Genomic DNA, 20,348 nt, shown 5'->3' on the forward strand with positions numbered 1-20,348 from the left:
TATATACCCTGCAGTATAGTGTGTAGAAAACACTTGTGTTAAACGTGCTAGTAATAAACTTTAATACGTCTTTTGAATCATGTTTTGTGTTGTGACGAGGCGAAGTGCCAATAATGGTGTGGGGTACCACTATGGTGCTTGTGGTGGGGTGCTGGTGGACTGCATTACAAGTTACATTTAGCGTCTTGGGATACATTCCAAATTATGAAACATATATGACAGGGTTACCCGCTTTACAACAGGAACCACTTTATCCATTCTGCTTTACAGCGGATGACTTTGTGTCCGCTTTACAGTGGATGGTCAGCTTGGCAACAATAGTTTCCCTCGCTCAATATTTGGCAATAGTACTTGCCTGGCAGCGCTAGCTGCATAGCAACATGGGTTGCTTGGCAACGGTAGTTGCGGCACAGCGGTTGCTGCATTAGTAAGCAACATGTGTGGCTTGGCAACGGGACCGCCTCCGTGGTCTAGTGGTAGAGCGTCCGCCCGGAGAGCGGAATGTCCGGGTTCGATCCCCGACGTTAAAAGGTGGTACTTGTTGTTACCCTGTCTGGCGCTCGGCATTAAGGGGCTAAAACAAGGACCTGTCGGCTCGGAGTCAGTTTACTGTGTCTGAGTGGGGTATTCATGTTAAACTGCGGCATGGTATCTCGATCAGTGGGCAAGCACTATAAATCGGCATCAGTCCGGACTAGTACAAGCAGCCACACAAACACACACACGTACATGCACGTCGCTATATAAGTGCAATAATCTTGGACGCGACGTTTAACCCCATTTCACCTCACCTCACCTCACCTTGGCAACGGTTGTTGCAGGACAGAATTGCTGTATTGGGTTCGCTTAAAAGGAGTTAAGCTCATTTTCGGCAGTCCACCAGTACCTCCACATCCTTATATAATTGGTTTAATGCCCCAAACAGCAATATTCCAACTACATGTATATAGGGCCGACCTGTAAGCAATGGAGCCTCAGGCAAAGCCGTGACAGAAAGTGTGAGCAGCGCTCCAAGCACGTGTCTGCCTAATCATCGAGTTGGACGAACCGATCCACTTTGGTCGGTTTTGACAACAAGAATGAGATTTAGGGAATTTGAATTAATAAGAAATACCTTTCCATATATTTACTTCTGAAAACTGATCGAATAGATACTTTAAAAAACGCCTTTAGCGTTATATACACAGACAAATACGTCAATTTTATGTCATACTAAGTTCATGAGCTTGCAATTAAAAGTGGTTGTTATATAAAACTCAAAGAAAAGACAGATTTTTTAGTGTTTTTAACTTGAATAATTATTGAAGATGATTTCCGCTTTTTTCTTGAGTAGATCTGTACAAAATATTCAGCTTTAAGAAAAACAACTATTTCAAGTATCTAATTACAAATCATCAATTAACAGTAAAAGATATATATCATTATTACATGACTGGCAAAAGCTATATTATATGCTCCTTGAAGATTATTTTTGCGAAGCAGTCAACGTACACACGAGATAGATCTACATGTATCGATCTGCAGAGAGGGCTTTGGGTTCCACTAATTTCCCACAGCGCGTTTGTGATAAGAGATATAAGAAAGGTATCGCCACGTCAGTGTTTGGAGCTTGTACCACAACTGTGTGATGTCTATCAATTTTGGGGGAGTTAAAATCTAATCCATAGTCAAATAAAATTTAAAAAACTAATCTAAATAACACTATTGTTGGGATGTCGAATCTAATTGGGAAGGTGACACGTCCTTCCTGCAAACGTGCCCATTTGTAAAATTCCTACAATAATCGGTCCCCACTCTTCAGCCGCGAAGTTACGAAAATTCAACTCAAAATATTTGCAGGCGAAATCGACGGATAATTTGTAAAATGAGTCGATCGGGGGCGGAAATACGTGCGAGGTAAAGTATTTTGACTGGAATCGCATTCTTTACGTGTTTATTGTTTACCCTCGGGTTTAGGATCTCTTAATTATTTCGGAAACACGTACAAGTCCGAGTCTTTCAGGTTGACAGCGATGGGTTGTCAAGCTACGACTTGTTTTGTTTCATGATCACATCGGCCAATTATTCGCTTCATTGAATCAGCTAATACATGGGTGGGAAATTTTAAACCAGCTTATATGTTGAATCTGTGACATAAACATTGCAATCAATGAGTCCGTCAAGTTCTTATTAGTCCTAGACCTTACTCATTGAACAGCTGATGAATAGCTGCCAATATTAGGCCTATGGGAATGTTGAAAATGACATTTAGAGCCTAGTCTATATCGTCAGGATACACTATTACAAATTCATTTCTAACAATGCTACTTTGTTAACGAACAAGTGCTATGTTCTATATTTTTTTTAAAAATGCCCTAAAACAAGCGTGATATGAGCACCCACCAAACACACAATCTGTCGAATAACTAGCAGTTTTGGGCCAAGTCAGTTTTCAAGTCATTAGAGAGCCCGTCCAAAAATTTGATGGTGGATAAAATATTTGGCGAAACCGCGTTATCGTTGGTTCAAGAAGGGAGCTAACACCACCTGCCTAATTGAAAGTTTGAGGTGGGTCCACATTTGAAACTAAACGCACTTGTTGTAGAGAATATGTACTACGTCACAAATCTGTATTACGAACTTCTATTTTAGGCCGTGGGGCCATTGATATTATTGAGTTATTCCTTTTATGGAACAAATTCCCGGAAATTGTTTGAGGTCATTTAGGCTTGTATCATGACCGAGTTCAATTCAAGTTATAGACATAATTTTCAGGTTTTTATCGCCACAGACATTTATGATTAGATTGATGTGTTATACTGGAAAACGTGGATTGTATGGTTGTCTCTGAAATTTAATTTGAATTACATTTCATGCATTGTAACTATTTTTGCAAAACCCGTTTTGGAATGAGAGTTATCAGCTGATGACATTATTAAAACTTCATAGACTTTTTGTACCTATCGTGGAGGTAATGTTACACTAAATAATTTATAAAGACATTTCCCATCAATAGAAAATGCATCATGTGGTTTGTCAGTTGCAGATAAAGTACTTGATGAGTCATTTTTATCCCCCTTGTCATATAATGCTTGGGGTTATAGATTTTTCAACCAAACTTGGTGTAGCAGTAGGAGAAAGCAATGTAGCATTATATTCTTAGTGGTGTGCATAGACCATGTTTTTATCTTGTTTATTACATTGTCTCCCTTAGTAAGCAAAAACATTTTCGTTGATAATTTGTTGTGATGAATGCACTTGATGAAGAATGGGGAGATGTTTTGATTTGGTTGTTGTTTAACGCCGCACTCAGCAATATTCCAGCTATATGATGGCGGTCTGTAAATAATCGAGGCTGGACCAGACAATCCAGTGATTGAAATCATGAGCATCGATCCACACAATTGGGATCGATGACATGCATCAACCAATTCTGCGAGCCTGACCACCCGATACCATTAGTCACCTTTTACGACAAGCATGGATTGCTGAAGACCTATTCTACGCCGGAATCTTCACGGGTCGGAGAGGTTTTGATGTAAATGAGGAAGAAACAATGGTGTTCACGGAGTCTATGATGTGTTTTTTTGAGTAACTATGTATGTTGTGTGATGTGCAATGGCTCCCATATTTGACATGCTTCTGAATAGACCCTTTTAGTTTGAATTTTATGTTTCACATTGTTGTTAATTGATGTTCGTGTTACCATGGTTACAGTGAAATGCAGTCTAAGCTGATACAGGACCGCATCACCGCCACGGAGAAACACCTGGGACAGCTGTGTGACACCCTCTCCTCCTACACCAGGAAGTCAGCACATGTCAGAGATAAAGGTACAACAGCCTATGTGTTTGTGACTATTGGGAGCTTTGTAATATATATTAGGAAGTTTTATGTAGTCAAAGAAACAACTTTGTAAAATGCCAGACGATAACAGTTTGTCATTTTGAAATGTACACATTTGAGTGAAGATAACAAATTTGGATAGATGTCGGTACAATCACCAGTGTAAAGATCAACGTTGGGTTATGGGTTACAAACATCATACTACTACTACTACTACTACTACTACTACTACTACTACTGTACACCTGTACATCGCCAATTCAACCCATGCTTGTCGTAAGAGGCGACTAACGGGATCGGGTGGTCAGGCTCGCTGACTTGGTTGATACATGTCATCGGTCCCAATTGCATGGATCGATGCTCATGATATCAATCACTGGATTGTCTGGCCCAGTCTTGATTATATACAGTCCACCTTCATATACCGGTAGCTGGAATATTGCTTAGTGTGGTGTAAAACAACAAACCAACCAACAACAAACCAACTTTCCCTTTCAGCATGCCCTTCGTAATTATACCCCTGTTTACTAAGTAAATCGGGGGTATATTGCGTTCCGTTCGTCCGTTTCTCCGTCCTTCAGTCCTTCCGAGCTTTTGTACGGCCCATAACTTTTTAACCATGCACCCTAGCTTCACCAAACTTGCTACACACATTAACCACAATGAGTACTTGTGCCTTTTGCTAGTTTGAAGATTCTGAATTTTTTAATTTTTGCGGTTTCCATGGAAACATTAGAAACTTAAACTTTTAGGGTGGGTGTTTTGTACGGCCTATATCTTTTTAACTATGCACCCTAGCTTCACCAAACTTTCTACACACATTACCCTCAATGAGTACTTGTGCCTTTTGCTAGTTTGAAGATTCTGAATTTTTAAATTTTTGCCGTTTCCATGGAACATCAATTTTGGGTAGAGTTTTTGTACGATTCATGTTTACAATATTATGTATCCTAGCTTCAGCAAACTTGCTACATTAACCGCTATGATTGGTTTTTTTATCTTTTATAAGATTCCGAAAGTTTTGTCTTTTGCTGTTTTCATGGAAACATGATGGAATTTAGAAATTTTGATGACTGGTTTTGTATAGCTAATATATTTTCAAAAATTGTTTCCACACATGTAGATCATCATAAGTATCTGTGCTTTGTGTTAGTTAGAATTTATGAATTCTTTACCACATCTGTTAAGGCTAGATGGAAATTATTAATTTATTGATTTTCTTATATGATGTTGTTCCTTTTTTTATGTGTTTTTATATCAACAATTTTTGGTCCTTTTGATAATTCTTCTTATCATGTATGTAACTCCTCAATCAAATTTTTATTCAAAGGTGTTCATGGTGATCCTCGTAGTGAACACTGGTAACATGGGAGATTTTTTTGGGGGGGGGGTAGGGGAGGGGCGGCAATTGTCACTGGAACTCAATCTTAGTTTTTAAAACATTGAAGTTATAATCAGTTAGAAATATGTAATATTTCATTAATTAACAAACTATTTACTATTTGTTGTTGACCAGCGGGGATAATGGGGGTATGTGAGCTTTGCTCACTTCTTTCTTGTTTTTACTGTCCACAGGCCAGCAGTTCAATCGACACTTGCTATTGTTATACCTCTAAAAAGAATCTTGCAATTCCACTGGTTAATCAACAACACAAGTTTGAATACAAATAGCCAGTTGTGCTTAGCATTACCATTATCAGATATCATGACATGCACTAATCATGCTAGTAGGCATGATTAGCAGTGTTGGTAGTGTATGTATCAGTGTATGGAAAAGTCTCAAATTCTTCTGGCCAGTGCCCACTTGCACAAAGCGATCTTAGCGCTAAGATGATCGTAACTCCCATACTTTAACATAGGCTTACAAAAGTAGCACTAAAATCTCTTTGTGCAAGTGGGCCCTGGTGGGGTAGTTAGCCTTAAAATTTACTAGCAGTTTCAAATTTCTCCAGCTTAATCATCATGATCATGCAACAGTTTATTTTCCCGGAAATTTTATTGTGCAGAAGTATCAAGTAAACCCAAATTACAATCATGAATAAAATCTTATGAAGGGTTAAACCCGTCTGATCTCAAAACCTCGATTTGTTGCGGATATTTTAAATTTTTATTTTTGATGGTCGTATTGATATACAGAAATTGGAGAAGTTTTTGATATTTTGATCAACTAGCTGGTGTATCTTGAAAATGAAAATAATCAGGTTATTCCAAATGCAATATAATGAACACGCGCTGTTATATTGTTGTAGTAATTTGGTACTGCCTGTTGTTTTTTGTGCATCAAGGGTGTTCTATCAAGTTTACTCTCCGACAAAACACGAATACCATACATGTTGGTTAATATATGAAGAAATACTCATATTCAAGAGAAATTAGGGGGCACAGGTGGCCCAGTCGTCTGAGGTGCCACAATTTGCTGTGTAGAATTGCCTCCCTTGGGCACGCCAGAAACCTATGATTGTGGGTTCGAATCTCGGTTCGCCCTGATTATGTTTCTAGGTTTGTCAGCACCATACCCGTGCTCGTGGGTTTCACCGAAGTGGTAAACGTCTGAGACCTGCATCTCTTTCCTCCCTCATTTAGCTGACACGCCGCGATATTACTGGAATACTGTTAAAAGCGGCGTTAAACCCAACTCACTCACTCAAGAGATATTAGATTGGTTCGATGCACAAACGAACATACTGTTATGTTGTGTGAACCAACGCTCTTGAACGCATCGCATGTGATGTCATAGATCTATGACTCGAGATGCACCATTTGTCTCGTGCAGGATTAGCGTGTAAAGTTTGGAAATCATATGCAGCATATCGTGATATGAATAAAGGCACGCTGTGGTCACACTTGACTGATTGTCATTAAGTGGTACACATTGGAAACATCTCTTCTTAATGTACATACTTCTCTATATGTTTCTATGGATCTGGTTTCTATTGGCAGTGAGTGTATATATGTTTATGTTATGTGGCTGTTTTTTCTTTGCTGAAATCAAAAATAAAGAAATGAAGCCGAATCAGTTTAGAAAACTGGCATCCGAAGATCCAGGGTAGAATAGATCTTCAGCAACCCATGCTTGCCGTAAAAGGCGGCTATGCTTGTCGTAAGAGGCGACTAACAAGATTAGGGGTTCAGACTTGCTGACTTGGTTTGAAGCATGTCATCGATCCCAAATGCGTGGATTGATGCTCAATCACTGGATCATCTGGTCCAGACTCGATTATTTATAGACCGTCGTCATATAGCTGGAATATTGAGTCCAGCGTTAAACAAACAAAAGCATCATGAAGATTGGATGGTCAGAGTTCACACAGGGTTCACGTGTCACAGCCTTCTAGTGTCCCAGCCTTCTAGTGTCACGGCCTTCTAGCATCACAGCCTTCTAGCGTCACAGCCTTCTAGCGTCACAGCCTTCTAGCGTCACAGCCTTCTAGCGTCACAGCCTTCTAGTGTCACAGCCTTCTAGCATCACAGCCTTCTAGTGTCAGCCTTCTAGTGTCACAGCCTTCTATGGAGGTGTTGTCAGATCTTGAAGCAGATAGGTCTGGGATTGATAGCTGATTTATATGAGATTGTGTATTTGTCGACTGACAAGCATGTAATTATTGATGTATTGAATGTTTCAGGGGACCAAATGGCTAAAGATTTAGTGAATTATGCTGAGTATGAAACAATGAGCCTGACACTCAAGAAGGGATTTACACATTTTGCAGAGAACCTGTCCACTATACAAGACTACAGAGAGGCCCAGGTAGTTAGACTGTGTACAGGGGATGTAACTCACTCCCTTCAATCCCTGTGGGGATTCTGGGTAGAATAGGTCCCCAGAAACCCATGCTGGTTTGCGAGAGGCGATTATCAGGATCGGGTAATACTGCTTGGTTGATAGCATGTCCTTGTACCTTCAATCATGTGGATTGATGTCCACAATATCATTCCCTGGATTGTCTGGTCCAGACTCGAATATTTACAGGCTGCTGTCCTATAGCTGGAATATTGCTGAGTGCTGCTGTCCTATAGCTGGAATATTGCTGAGTGCTGCTGTCCTATAGCTGGAATATTGCTGAGTGCTGCTGTCCTATAGCTGGAATATTGCTGAGTGCTGCTGTCCTATAGCTGGAACATTGCTGAGTGCTGCTGTCCTATAGCTGGAATATTGCTGAGTGCTGCTGTCCTATAGCTGGAATATTGCTGAGTGCTGCTGTCCTATAGCTGGAATATTGCTGAGTGCTGCTGTCCTATAGCCTGAATATTGCTGAGTGCTGCTGTCCTGTAGCTGGAATATTGCTAAGTGAGGAATTAAACATCAAACAAAGAACACTGACTTTTAAGCATTGACTGCTGTATTGTTTTCTGATTCCATGATTTTCGTTATTTCTTTTCAGATGAACAAACGCTGTAGTACCCCTGAACATGTTGTGGTTGTAATTGTATCATAATGTGTTTCAACATTGGTGTATTTCAGGTGAGTCGCCTGGAGAGCAAAGTGGTGGCACCCCTCAGTAACTACGGCCTGATGTGTAAGCAGACAAAGGTAGGTACTGTGCCAGACATTCAACAGTGTTGTGTGTTGTATATCATGCACCCAGTATTGCATATTGCTCGAATTTTACTTGTAGATTATCATCACATACTTGTACTTGTCATTAAGTGTATTAAAGGCAATTATCAATAGGAACTATACAGTTTCCAGACTTGAGCATGCTTAGGATCACATGCCATAAATGTATGACAGTGAAATTCCCTTTTTCACACAATTCCTAGACATGTGATGAAAATTGAAGAGAATCTGATGATTCTGGAAGTAAAATCAACAGATTGAAGTGATTTCCTGGCTCAAACCATGTTATGGTTGATATATAATAGGGGTGTCACGATAAATCGGAATATCGATATATTGCTATTAGTAAGCACTTAAAGTCAATAAATCGATTGTTATATCAGTTTCCGATCAATAGTATCGATTTCAGTTAGGAACATTGATAGTTTCAATTGTATCAATAAAATACATTCAATGCTGTTAAAATTTGTTTTTCTTTTGATCATGAGTGGTAGTAATTTACACATGGTAATGTGGAAGTTTCTTTATTAGTTTCAACTATAAATAGTTGCTTGCAATATCAGTAGTTATCGCCATAGTTTCTTTCAATATCAATAGTCACCCCTAACATATAATTTCTCTTTGATGTTACATGATAACCTACAGTTTTACGTGGTATAAATGCACGTTCAGAATAGCCACTGAACTCATCATAATGGTTCAACACTGTTTCCATGTGTGTAACCATGGTAACCAGTACCAGTTGCTTGCCAAGCCCGATGCCTGTTGCTGCGTTAGTTGGCACAAAAGCATTTCTCAAAATGACGTTCTACATTTTAATTACTAGAGATCATGGGTGTGGCTCATTTTTTTTAGGTTTATGGAAACATGACGCGAAGTAGAATCCTCAGTTAACCAATCAATTTCTTTTTTGTAGAATGAACTCAAGGCAGCATTTTCTGCTCGGGACAAGGAACAGCAGCAGAGGAGGAAGCTGGACAAAGTGAAGCAGAAGAACCCTGGAGACCGCCGGCAGATTGTATCCTTGTGTGCATCTATAAGGGCTGGGGCGGTGGGGTAGCCTAGTGGTTAAAGCGTTCGCTTGTCATGCCGAAGACCCGGGTTGGATTCCCCACATGGGTACAATGTGTGAAGACATTTTCCAGGATCCCCCGCTGTGATATTGTTGGAATAGTGCTAAAAATGGCGTAAAACCTTACTCACTCACTCACTCACTCGGGGCGGTCGGGGAGTCTAGTGGTTAAAGCGTTCGCTCGTCATGCCGAAGACCCGGGTTCAATTCCTGACATGGGCACAATGTGTGAAGCCCATATTGGTGTCCCCCGCCATGATATTGATGGAATATTGTTAAAAACGGCGTAAAACCATACTCACTCACTCACACACTCACTAACTCACTCACTCACTCTTCAAAGGCATATCAGTCAGAGTGACTTCACAAAGTAGACACAATTTATGGATAACAACAGCTTTATTCACTGTAATGGCTAAGTTTCAATAAGGTTGGATAATGTACATGGTACAGAATATATATAGTACCATGTTCATTAATCAGCCTTGCTTGACAATGGTATAAGGATCTATATCGCCTTTACGGTAAGTAAAGAAGTTGTTATCCATAAATTGTGTCTACTTTGTCATCCATCAACTTCTTAGGAATGGACCACCTCCGTGGTCTAGTGATAGAGCGGAAGGTCCGGGGTTCGATCCCCGGCCGCGTCATACCAAAAGACGTTAAAAGATGGTACTTGTTGTTACCCTGTCTGGCGCTTGGCATTGAGGGGCTAAAACAAGGACTGGTCGGCTCGGAGTCTGTATACTGTGTCTGAGTGGGGTATTCATGTTAAATTGCGGCATGATATCTCAGTGAGTTAGCACTATAAATCGGCATCAGTCCAGACGAGTACCAGCTGCCACACACACGTGCATGCACGTCGCTATATAAGTGCAATAATCTTGGACGCGAAATTAAACCCAAATTCACCTCATTCTTAGAAATGCCTCTCTGACAATTTAGAGGGACTTAAGGTGAATAACGTATTCTACCCTTCATGAATACATTTAGACATTTTTGTCTCCCTGCCTGAATTGAACTGTTGTGGAAATTCCAGTGCAGCTTATGTCCTAAGTACCTGTGCTTGATATAAGAGATGTGTGGTTAGGATGTGTGATCTAGCTGTCATTTCATGAAAAATTGTCCAGGAAATAAAATTTCTGATTTAACAAATCATGGTTCAGAGTATGTCCCTTTAATCATTCTTTCATATTGCTGTAATGGATTTGTAATGCACAAACGATTGTGTCAGTTTATTAATTAAGATAACTCCTCGATTACAAATATTTGTTTAATATTCTTTTTCCCAAAAAGTGATTATGAATTGATACATTTGTAGTCAGATGAGTTTTTTTAGATAATTGTGAGACAGCCTCCATAACATACCTACCATGAACTGTCTGTGCATAACTTTCTCGTGATTGTATTATATCTTCCTTGACAAAGGCCCAGACACAGGTAATACAACAGTTGGTGTGCAGACGATGGTCATTGTTACCAAGCAGAGCAGAGGGCACTGCATCACATTCATAATGTATCATTCATTATTGCACCTCTACAGCTCTTGGAGATCTCTGTCACGTCTGAGAATGTGGCAGACAATATTTAGAGAGTCAAAGCTTATGGAAAGACCAGATCACAGACTGTTGTATCCTTATGTTTGGGATTCGAAGTATTTCTCATTACCCATCTAATAACAATCCCAATACACTCAAATTAAGTCTTACCTGTGAGAACAATTATTTCTTGGAAGGTCAAATGACCATGACCTGTTAACTGTATAGCAATAATGCCTTGCCGTGAGAGACGAGTTGATCAGCCGCCATATTGTTACCGTCACCTGATTTCGAGCATCTCAATGACAGTCAAGTTAACAATAGATGCACAACATGGTCAGTCACATGACATTTCAGACAGGAAGTTTATAAACATCAGCCGATACATAATCGGTACGTACGATTCTTCTGATGCCAAATTATCATCAGATCAAGTTTGATTAAAATGTGCATAAGTGAAAAAGTAAGTTTTGAGGTATTTTTTCATTAATTATTGAATATCTTACTTCCTGTAGCTTAATTCGCAACATAAATTCAGCGACAAGTTGCAAACTCTTTGATGTTTCAATGAGCTTTGAAGCATTTTCATTGATGCGTTAAGAGCGTGGTCACATATTGTTAAGGGGCTAAAACAATGTGAGGTTCGAAAACGGGATGTGGCCATACATATATTTTTATGGAAACATGGTTAAGAATTATTATCTTTTTATGAGTGAAACAAATATACATAACAGACAATACATTGGTTTATTTTTGTAACCATGGTAACTATCCCAAAAAATATAAAGTGTTAAAGATTATTTTCAATGTTATTTAGGCAGAAACAAATCTACAGAAGGCCAGTGTGGATGCCTCACGGAGTTCGAAGGCCCTTGAACAACAGATGGATACATTTGAGACCAAGAAGGTGCAAGATCTCAAGGTAGGCCTGAAGGAAAATATTGCAACCAGAATTGCAAACTGTGTGAAGCAATAATTGTGTTGCCAGAATAACGTGTCCTATCATTTTGTAATGATGTTGCAAGTCACCCCTGAACATGTATGTTGAATGCTTTGCCATGTGTGAGCCCTGTGTGTGCTATATGTATCCAGTATTGGGGCCTAGGTGGCCCTGTCGTCTGAAAAAGGCACTGCATTTCGTGATGTAGAGTTATGTCCCTTGGGCACACAAGAAACCTTTGATTGTAGGTTCGAATACGGTTCGCCTTGATTAACGTTTCTAGGTTTGTCAGCGTTATAGACCTGTAAAGGTAGAATAGGTCAGCAGCAACCCATGCTAGCAGTAAAAGTCGACTAAGCTTGTTAGAGGCGACTAAAAGGATTGGGTGATCAGGCTCACTGACATTGTTGGTGCATGTCATCATATCCCAATTGCATGGATCGTTGCTCATGATGTCAATCACTGGATTTTTCTGGCCGAGACACGATTATTTACAGTCTGCCCTCATATAGCTGTACTGTACAAACCAACTAACCAACATGTGCTCCGCCTCTTATCAAAACTTAAACAGCATGCGACTGTCAAATAGTACTGGTTTGAATATGCTGAGAGCAGCATTAAACAAACAAACAAACAAACAAACAAACTATTCCTGTGCTCATCAGTTTCACCGAAGTGATCAACATCTAAGACATGCATCACTTCGAGTTTTCATCCCACATGAGGATTACATGCCATGATATAACCGGAATACGGATCAAACACAACGTAAAACTACTCAATTTCTCACTGAAAATGTAGAAGCGAATTCAGACTTATTTCTAGTGAATTAGTGAGGCGATACTGATAGAATTCAGTGTAAAATTGATAACCATTATCACACTGGAATTATATATAAGGGAAGCGTGAACAATGTGGTATTGGTCATGTTGATAAATCAATCAAAAGGAATAAGATTAAGTTTCCATGTATTTTCTGAATTTTAACAAATAAAATTATTGTAGAGTTTGTTGTGCATGCAAAGTTTGTTTAGTTTAGTTTTTTACACGTTGACAAACACCTCCAGTGCTGTAGCCAGCCGCGGGGGCAGGGAGGGCAGTTGCCCCTCCCCAAGATTTTTTATAGGAAACAGTTTTATTTGAATCAAGTTGGGGACAAGTGAAACTTGTACAAATATTTGTCCCCCCTGTCAAAAAAAGTTAACTACGGCCTTGACCTCTGAGGTCATATCAATCCGTAGAGTGTACACAGATTCTTCCCTGAGCTGTGTGCATCCATGTCTCTACCCTCCCGACAGGATGATGTCACCATGGTAACATGCTGCATGGTACATGTATATTCTAGTATGCCATTGTAATAGGTCCGTCTGATGAATATTGCAGAAAATGCTCTCCGAGTTTGTAAACATTGAGATGATGTTCCACGCCAAGGCCCTTGAGATGTACACCAAGTGTTTCCAGACTCTGGCCATCATAGACCCGGAGGAGGACCTCGAGGTGAGCAGAGATCACCAGTTACTGAGGGGATGAGAACTGGAGTTACCATGGTTACCTTAAGTGGTTGTCGACAATGGCTGCCTAGTAGGAATTCTACTTACATGGCTGAGATGACCATGTTGTATGTGAGACTTGAGTAGCTACTTTGAAGCTGACGTTAAGTAAAAAGACAGTTTGGTCTGATAAGATATTCATAGTCCATATGTAACGACTAAAATACACTGAAAATGGTGCTGGAAGATATTTTGGCCTAGGGGATGTTTTATATATAGAGAATCTCACCCGAGTGTCTTTTGATATCAAATATATCAACACGAGTTGATAAAAGTGGAAAAATTCCGAGGCTTGCCGAGGATTTTTGCCACTTTTATCAACGAGTGTTGATATATTTGATATCAAAAGGCACAAGGGTCAGATTTTATTTATCATCCAACATCATTCTTCCAGCTTTTTCAATTTGTTGACAGTAATTAGCAGTGTCTTCAGTGTAAAAAAGTACTGCTAACAGCTTCAGTAGCAGAGCCATTAGTGATGTCATTTGATTGTGACGTCATGGTAACCAGTGGCGTCACAATGGTCTGCAAAGCATTGTGATGTAATTTCATTACAGCACTGTAGATATCGCTTGATCTCATCCAAGCAATATCTCCTGTGGGAGCCAGTTTTGGATGATAAAAAGATATGTGGATCCAGAAGCAGGGGTTTTTCGTGGGGTTCAAAACACCCAGCAAAACAACAAGCAAATAAATTAACCAAATTGGTTGGGAATTGAAGATTCTTTATCCTTTAAATTTTTTGTCATGTTAAATATTTGTAGGTCTGAACAGTGTTGGATGCTGAATCACATTTGTCAATTTTTCTAGAAACATGTTAGGTTTACTGCAAGTATGGCGATTATTTGTGTGTTTTTCAGTAAGAAGTGGTTCATTATGAATTTGTTAATCATTGGAAAATTGTTTTCATGTGTAGAATGATTTTTTTACAGGAATTTAGAAAACAAACAAGGCCGTCAAGCGGTTCATCAACTTCCCGCTACAGCCTAGCAAGGTCAGCATCGGATGCCTCACTCAACTCTAGTCGTGCTCCACCATCCGTAGACGTGACCCCCACCAGCCAACGCCGTCTCCCCAACTCAGCCAAGTCTTCCCCTGCACACAACAATACCAGACAGACCACCCCTACTTCACAGCAGGGGCCCAGAACAGTCACACAGGTGGTGGTAGGTATACATCTGATGGCCTTGACCTTTCAGCAGGTGCCCCGAACAGTCACACATATGGTGATAGGTATACACCTGACCTTGACCTTACAGCAGGTGTCCCAAACAGGCACAATGGTGACAGTAGGTATACATCTGAATGACCTTCACCTTACAGCAGGTGCCGAAAACAGTCTCTCAGGTGGTGGCCAGAACACCTGATGACCTTCACCTTATAATGGGTCATACAGGTGGTGGTAAACCAGCGCTGTATTCTTGGAGAAAGCTGTTTTGTGATTGGCTAACTTTTTGTAAGTCATTTCATAGGTCTATCAAAGTTCACAAAAGGTAGTACTGATGTGACCTGTAATCCTCAGTTATTGTTTAGCAGTAGCAAGAACTAAAATCTGATTTTAATGAGTTTGAATTATACCCATACTCTCCTCTGTGAATCAGCCAAAAAACCTTCAGTATCATTCTCTCATTCATGACTGAAATACTTGTTGATAATTATCAGCTTTTGACATCTCATCATAATGATGATGAGATAGAAATTAGCTTCAGACTTGCTTGATTCACACGTTCTTGTGCTTCTCATGTTCTGTCATTTCATTCACAGCGCAAACCTAACAGTGTTGATGAATATGAAGATGATGATGATGATGAAGATGATGAAGACGACGACGAAGACGATGATGATAGTTACGAAGATGAGACAACAGAAGCCGACACAGCAAGAACTAGCGGCTCCAAAAGAAGATAATCACAGTGAATACTCATGACTCTCTACGGGTTGGACATCAGCTGTCTACATTACAATGTCCAAAACATCTAAGGGACTGGTCATTTATAACAGGGAGGGGTAGCACGGTGGGATTAGGGGAGGCTGGGGGCATTTAAAAATGACAGTCCTATTTGAACATGAAAAAATGTTGCATTATTTGGGCAGGTGCTGGTCAGCAAAATATGATACAGTCCTAAGACCAGTCCCACTGGGCCAGCCTCCTATAAAAATAGCCGGTCCCTAATTCCAAACAGTCCTGATATGCTTCGACATGACTTCATTTGGTTCTGTTTAAGCCAGTTAAAGTTAATGTGATTTTCTAGTAGTCATGGACTTCTGTATCAAATACTTACAGTAATCATTAAGGGAATACACAGGTGGTCTGGTTGTTATGATAGCACATGTTCATTCATAATGGGTTTGAATCCAGATGATGCTTGATGTGCCAGTACCAAACCCTTGTTTGTGGGTTTCACCAGCTGCATTAACACTTCGAGCTTTTCTCTCACATTATTCAATACTGTAAAAAGGACTTTTTTATTTATATTACTTAGTATTACGAAGATCAGTACAGACCATAAGACTCGGTAATCAGATATTACTTGATTTATTATTATAAAAAATGAATTTTTAACAGATTAGTCAAACGTTGTTTGTACCTTTTTTAGCCATGTATACCATGTCACTTTTTGGTGCGCAGCGAGATGCACATGCATTCCCTTGCATAGGCAATAAACAGGTTGAATAACAATATCAATGTCATCCTCATCTGGAATCCGTGCATGATTACCAGACTATTAGACATTATGCATGTGCAAGAGATGTTATATTTTGTCTATGTTGCACTGGAGTTGTTAGTGAATGGGAGGTCAATATTTCTCTCACTTGGATTAAGTCTTACCGTCCCAATAATGAAAGACTTGTCCCTTCAAGTCCCCGAGATGTCCCCTGGAGATTGCCAGATCACACATCCGTCCATGCCCTCATTGCCTGTGATATACTGGTCACACATAAGTGCCAATCTGTTGTGGTCTTGTAAATAGCTCATATATACCGGTACTCACCCAAAAGAAACGTGAACCATAGAAACATACAGAGAAGTACCGTATTCGATGTAATAAGCGCCCTGCTCCAATAAGCGCCCACGGCGGTATTTGCTAATATATTGGCCGGTGAACAATCCCAATTAGCACCCCTTCCGATTGATCAATGTTCACAAGACTTATTTATTCGCGTACAATACGCACTCGTGTGTTATATGCACCCTTAATTATGGGCGATTAAATTCTAGAAAAATATATCTGTCGTACCAAAACATTTCAGGCTGTCAGCATAAACCACGAAATTTATCTTTCAACTCTATTTTTTCCCCGAACATAATATTCTAATAAGAGCCCCCTATTACTAATTTTGAGAGCGCCCTGGGCGCTTATTACGGGGAATACGGTATGTACGTTAAGAAGAGATGTTTCCAATGTGTACCACTTAATGACAAAACTAACAATCAGTCAAGTGTTACCACACAGTGTCTTTGTTCTTATCACGATATGCTGCATGTGATTTCCAAACTTTACATGCTATGGGATTAAATCCTATGGTGCCTCTCGGGTCCTGGATCTGTGACCCCACATGTGATGCGTTCATGAGTCATCGGTTCACATAACATACCAGTATGTTCATTTGTGCATCAAACGAATTTCTAATATTTCTTGAATACGAGTAAGTCTTCATAGAGTAACCAACATGTATGGTATTCACGTTTCTTTTGGAGGTGAGTATATATCATCATCCCATGTATATAACATTATGTGATGTTTGTCATTATGGAATTACATGTTGCATGTATTCAGTTGCAAAAATGTCTACTTTGTTTATTGATCAAGAATGTGTGGCCTTCTAAGTTTAATACCGATGACAAAGTGTGTTTCATTATGAGTATAAAAGCACAACAATATGTGACCAACCATGGGATAAGGGACCTTATGGGTGAAAAATCATTGGATTCATTTTCTGCAAAGTCCCATTTTCAGACTTATGACCGTTTATATTATAATTGCAGTTTTTAGAGATAATGTCTGATTAATTAAAAGTAAATAAGTATGCTGAAATGCTTTGAAATAACATTACGAACTAACGAGAGAAAAATATGATATATTTTTTGCAGTCTGCACACATGGCGATCTTCAAAGAAGTAAATTGATGTCAAACATCTTATTACATCACAGCACAATTGTATCCTAGCACCCATAAGGCCCCTTTTCTCCTTAAGGCCACTTGAACAAAATCATCTTAGCACTAAAATGATCGTAACTCCCATACTTTAACATAGGCTTACAATAGTCGTAGTGCTAAGATTGCTTAGTGCAAGAGGGCCCTGGTGGGTCACATAGGATATTTGTCATCATGGAAATGCATGGTGCATGTATTCAGTTGCTAAAATGTCTACTTTGTTTGGAATGTATGGCCGTCAGAGTTTGATACTGATGACAAAGTGTGATTCATCATGAGTATGAAAGCACAACCGTATATTGTATCTCCTGTACCAGTGTCAGGAGCCAGAGACCATACCGCTTGGTCTGTAAGATGACCTGCAGCTCTGGTTGTGTCTGTAACACAGCTGTCATTTTATTGATTTTAATTCAGATTGTTATATTGTTGTCTACTATCTCTGTAGTGAACTCATGTATTCTGTGAACGTGTACACAAGTCCATTTGAAGGAAGCCCCTTGCCACAATGTTTGTTTGTTGGGTACCCGTAATGGCAGCCAGTTATGTTATAAAGTATAGGGTAATGATAATCAATTATCAACTCTCTCCCCATTTGTTTGCCTTTTAAACCTCTCAGCTTGCTACCTAATTACTTTTTGACCAAATGTTACAGCCACAACACCTGCATTTTTCTGGAGTTTTTGCAATAATAGATCACAATCTCATCATAATCAGATCTTAGTTCTCACTACCACTAAACAGAGATCTGAGGACATCCCATTAGAGTCATGTCAGAACGACCTTTCATCCCACCAATCAGAGCGTCGCTTACCAGATCATGAAATTGACAGTCGTAATGTGATTTCTAATCATGCAACCTCCAAAACTTTTAACACAGGGTATTTCAAATGATATTTACGTACTTAATGACTGAATCCATACAATCTAGACCATCTATAAGACATTCTAGAATGTTCTTTTGTTCAGGTTTCAAATTTTTTAATCGAGAATTTGTCAAAATATGTTTCGAAGCGTAGTCACCAATTTGAAATTAGTGCCGGAAAGCAAGAGAAAACTGCCTTCTGATTGACTAATTTTGACTTCTTGTCAGTCATTCCATTGTAACTCGAAGTTCATGCAAGGTCGGTCTGACATGACTCGTAAATGGGATGTTCTCAGATCTTTGTTTAGTGGTAACGAGAACTAAGATCTGATTTTAATGAGATTGTAATAGATCATTGACTATGGGAAAAGGCTCACATGAACTTTCAGATGATCATACTTGAGATCACAATAGCCTCATATTACACCACTTGGATCACAATGCTTTTAACAATCACTAGGATCGCCATGGCCTCATTTAACAATTACTGGAATCACAATGGCCTCAGTGAACAATCATAAGGTTCACAATGGCCACATTTAACAATCACTGGAATCACAATGGCCTCAGTTAACAATAAATATGTTCACAATGGCCTCATTTAACAATCACTGGGATCTCAATGGCCTCAGTTAACAATCACTAGCATCGCCATGGCCTCATTTAACAATCACTGAGATCACAATGGCCTCATTTAACAATCACTGGGATCACAATGGCCTCATTTAACAATACCTGGGATCACAATGGCCTCATTTAACCATCACTCGGTTCACAATGGCCTCATTTAGCTCCTAAATAGCTCCTAAATAGCGCCTAAATAGCTCCTAAATAGCTCCTAGTAGTGAGACTCTGTAGTTTGGTTGATTGCAAGTCAATGATCGCTCACTCATGCTTCCAGTCCATGATTTGTCCAGACTCCGTTATTTACAAGCTGCTGTGACTGCAGTGTAAAGAACGCTTATTTCCCCTTTTACTGGAGGGACAGTTGAGAAAACTCATAGTTACTGTGTTATCACACCATATATTCAACTCCCAACATGGGTATAACGTGTGAAGTCCATTCCTGGCATCCCCGGCCGTGATATGGGGGGAATATTGCTAAAAGCAGCTTAAACCCAACTTCATCACTGCCCCAAACCTGGACAGGATACTTTGTTATGGCTGTTGACTGATCTGCCCCGAGCCTTGTGGGTCCACTGTTAGAGTACACGCTAGCCAGGGTGTGCTGGTTGTAAGTGCTCCTGTACCTCGAGGCTCCTTGTTATGTTGGCAATGTATTGCTGCTTGTTGATTGATCATTGTGCCTCATCATATCAGTTGTACTATATCATAAAATACAAACTGAAAATATTGTTTTGTTTTTATTACTGCCATGGATATAGTCCTTCATACCCTTGCTCATGAGTTTCAGCAGAATGCTACAACGTGCATCATTTTCAGCTCTTCTTACCTATCAAGTTGGCATGCAGCGAAATATCTTTAATACTTTGAAAGCAGTTTTAATCCAAAGACTCCATACTTTGGAGGTGGCTCAGCTGTCCAAGGCACTTTAATTTGCTATACAGGGTTGTGTCCCTTAGCTGTGCCAGGATCTGCTTGTCACTGTGCTTGAGGGTTTCAGCCAAGTGGGAAACATCTGATGACCTGCGTCACTTTTTGGTTTTCCCAACATTGATATTAAATACAGCTCAAAGCAGCATTAAACCTGAATTCAGTCACATCATTAAAGGTACAAATTAACAAACATTTGACAGATCTCCAGATCTGCAGGTCCATGTGCTGCAACTGCTGTTTGTATAAATACATCACTCACATTAATCTCTTTTATTAAGACCTCCATGGG

The 20,348-nt window shown here is 39.7% G+C and overlaps 1 protein-coding gene across 1 annotated transcript; it reads left to right on the top strand.

The window, feature by feature from the left end:
* The first annotated feature begins 1,818 nt into the window (after nt 1–1,818).
* LOC139452533 (CBY1-interacting BAR domain-containing protein 1-like) lies at nt 1,819–15,923 on the top strand. Its single transcript, XM_071234049.1, has 10 exons — nt 1,819–1,896; nt 3,697–3,812; nt 7,449–7,573; nt 8,288–8,356; nt 9,300–9,401; nt 10,890–10,895; nt 11,811–11,915; nt 13,316–13,429; nt 14,415–14,648; nt 15,247–15,923. Exons 1-10 carry the CDS (start codon nt 1,865–1,867, stop codon nt 15,388–15,390), a joined length of 1,047 nt encoding a protein of 348 aa, XP_071090150.1. The 5' UTR covers nt 1,819–1,864; the 3' UTR covers nt 15,391–15,923.
* The last annotated feature ends 4,425 nt before the right edge of the window (nt 15,924–20,348 follow it).

Source organism: Haliotis cracherodii, unplaced genomic scaffold (genome assembly GCF_022045235.1).
Source record: "Haliotis cracherodii isolate W230 unplaced genomic scaffold, xgHalCrac1.p SCAF_10, whole genome shotgun sequence".
NCBI classification, from domain to species: domain Eukaryota; kingdom Metazoa; phylum Mollusca; class Gastropoda; order Lepetellida; family Haliotidae; genus Haliotis; species Haliotis cracherodii.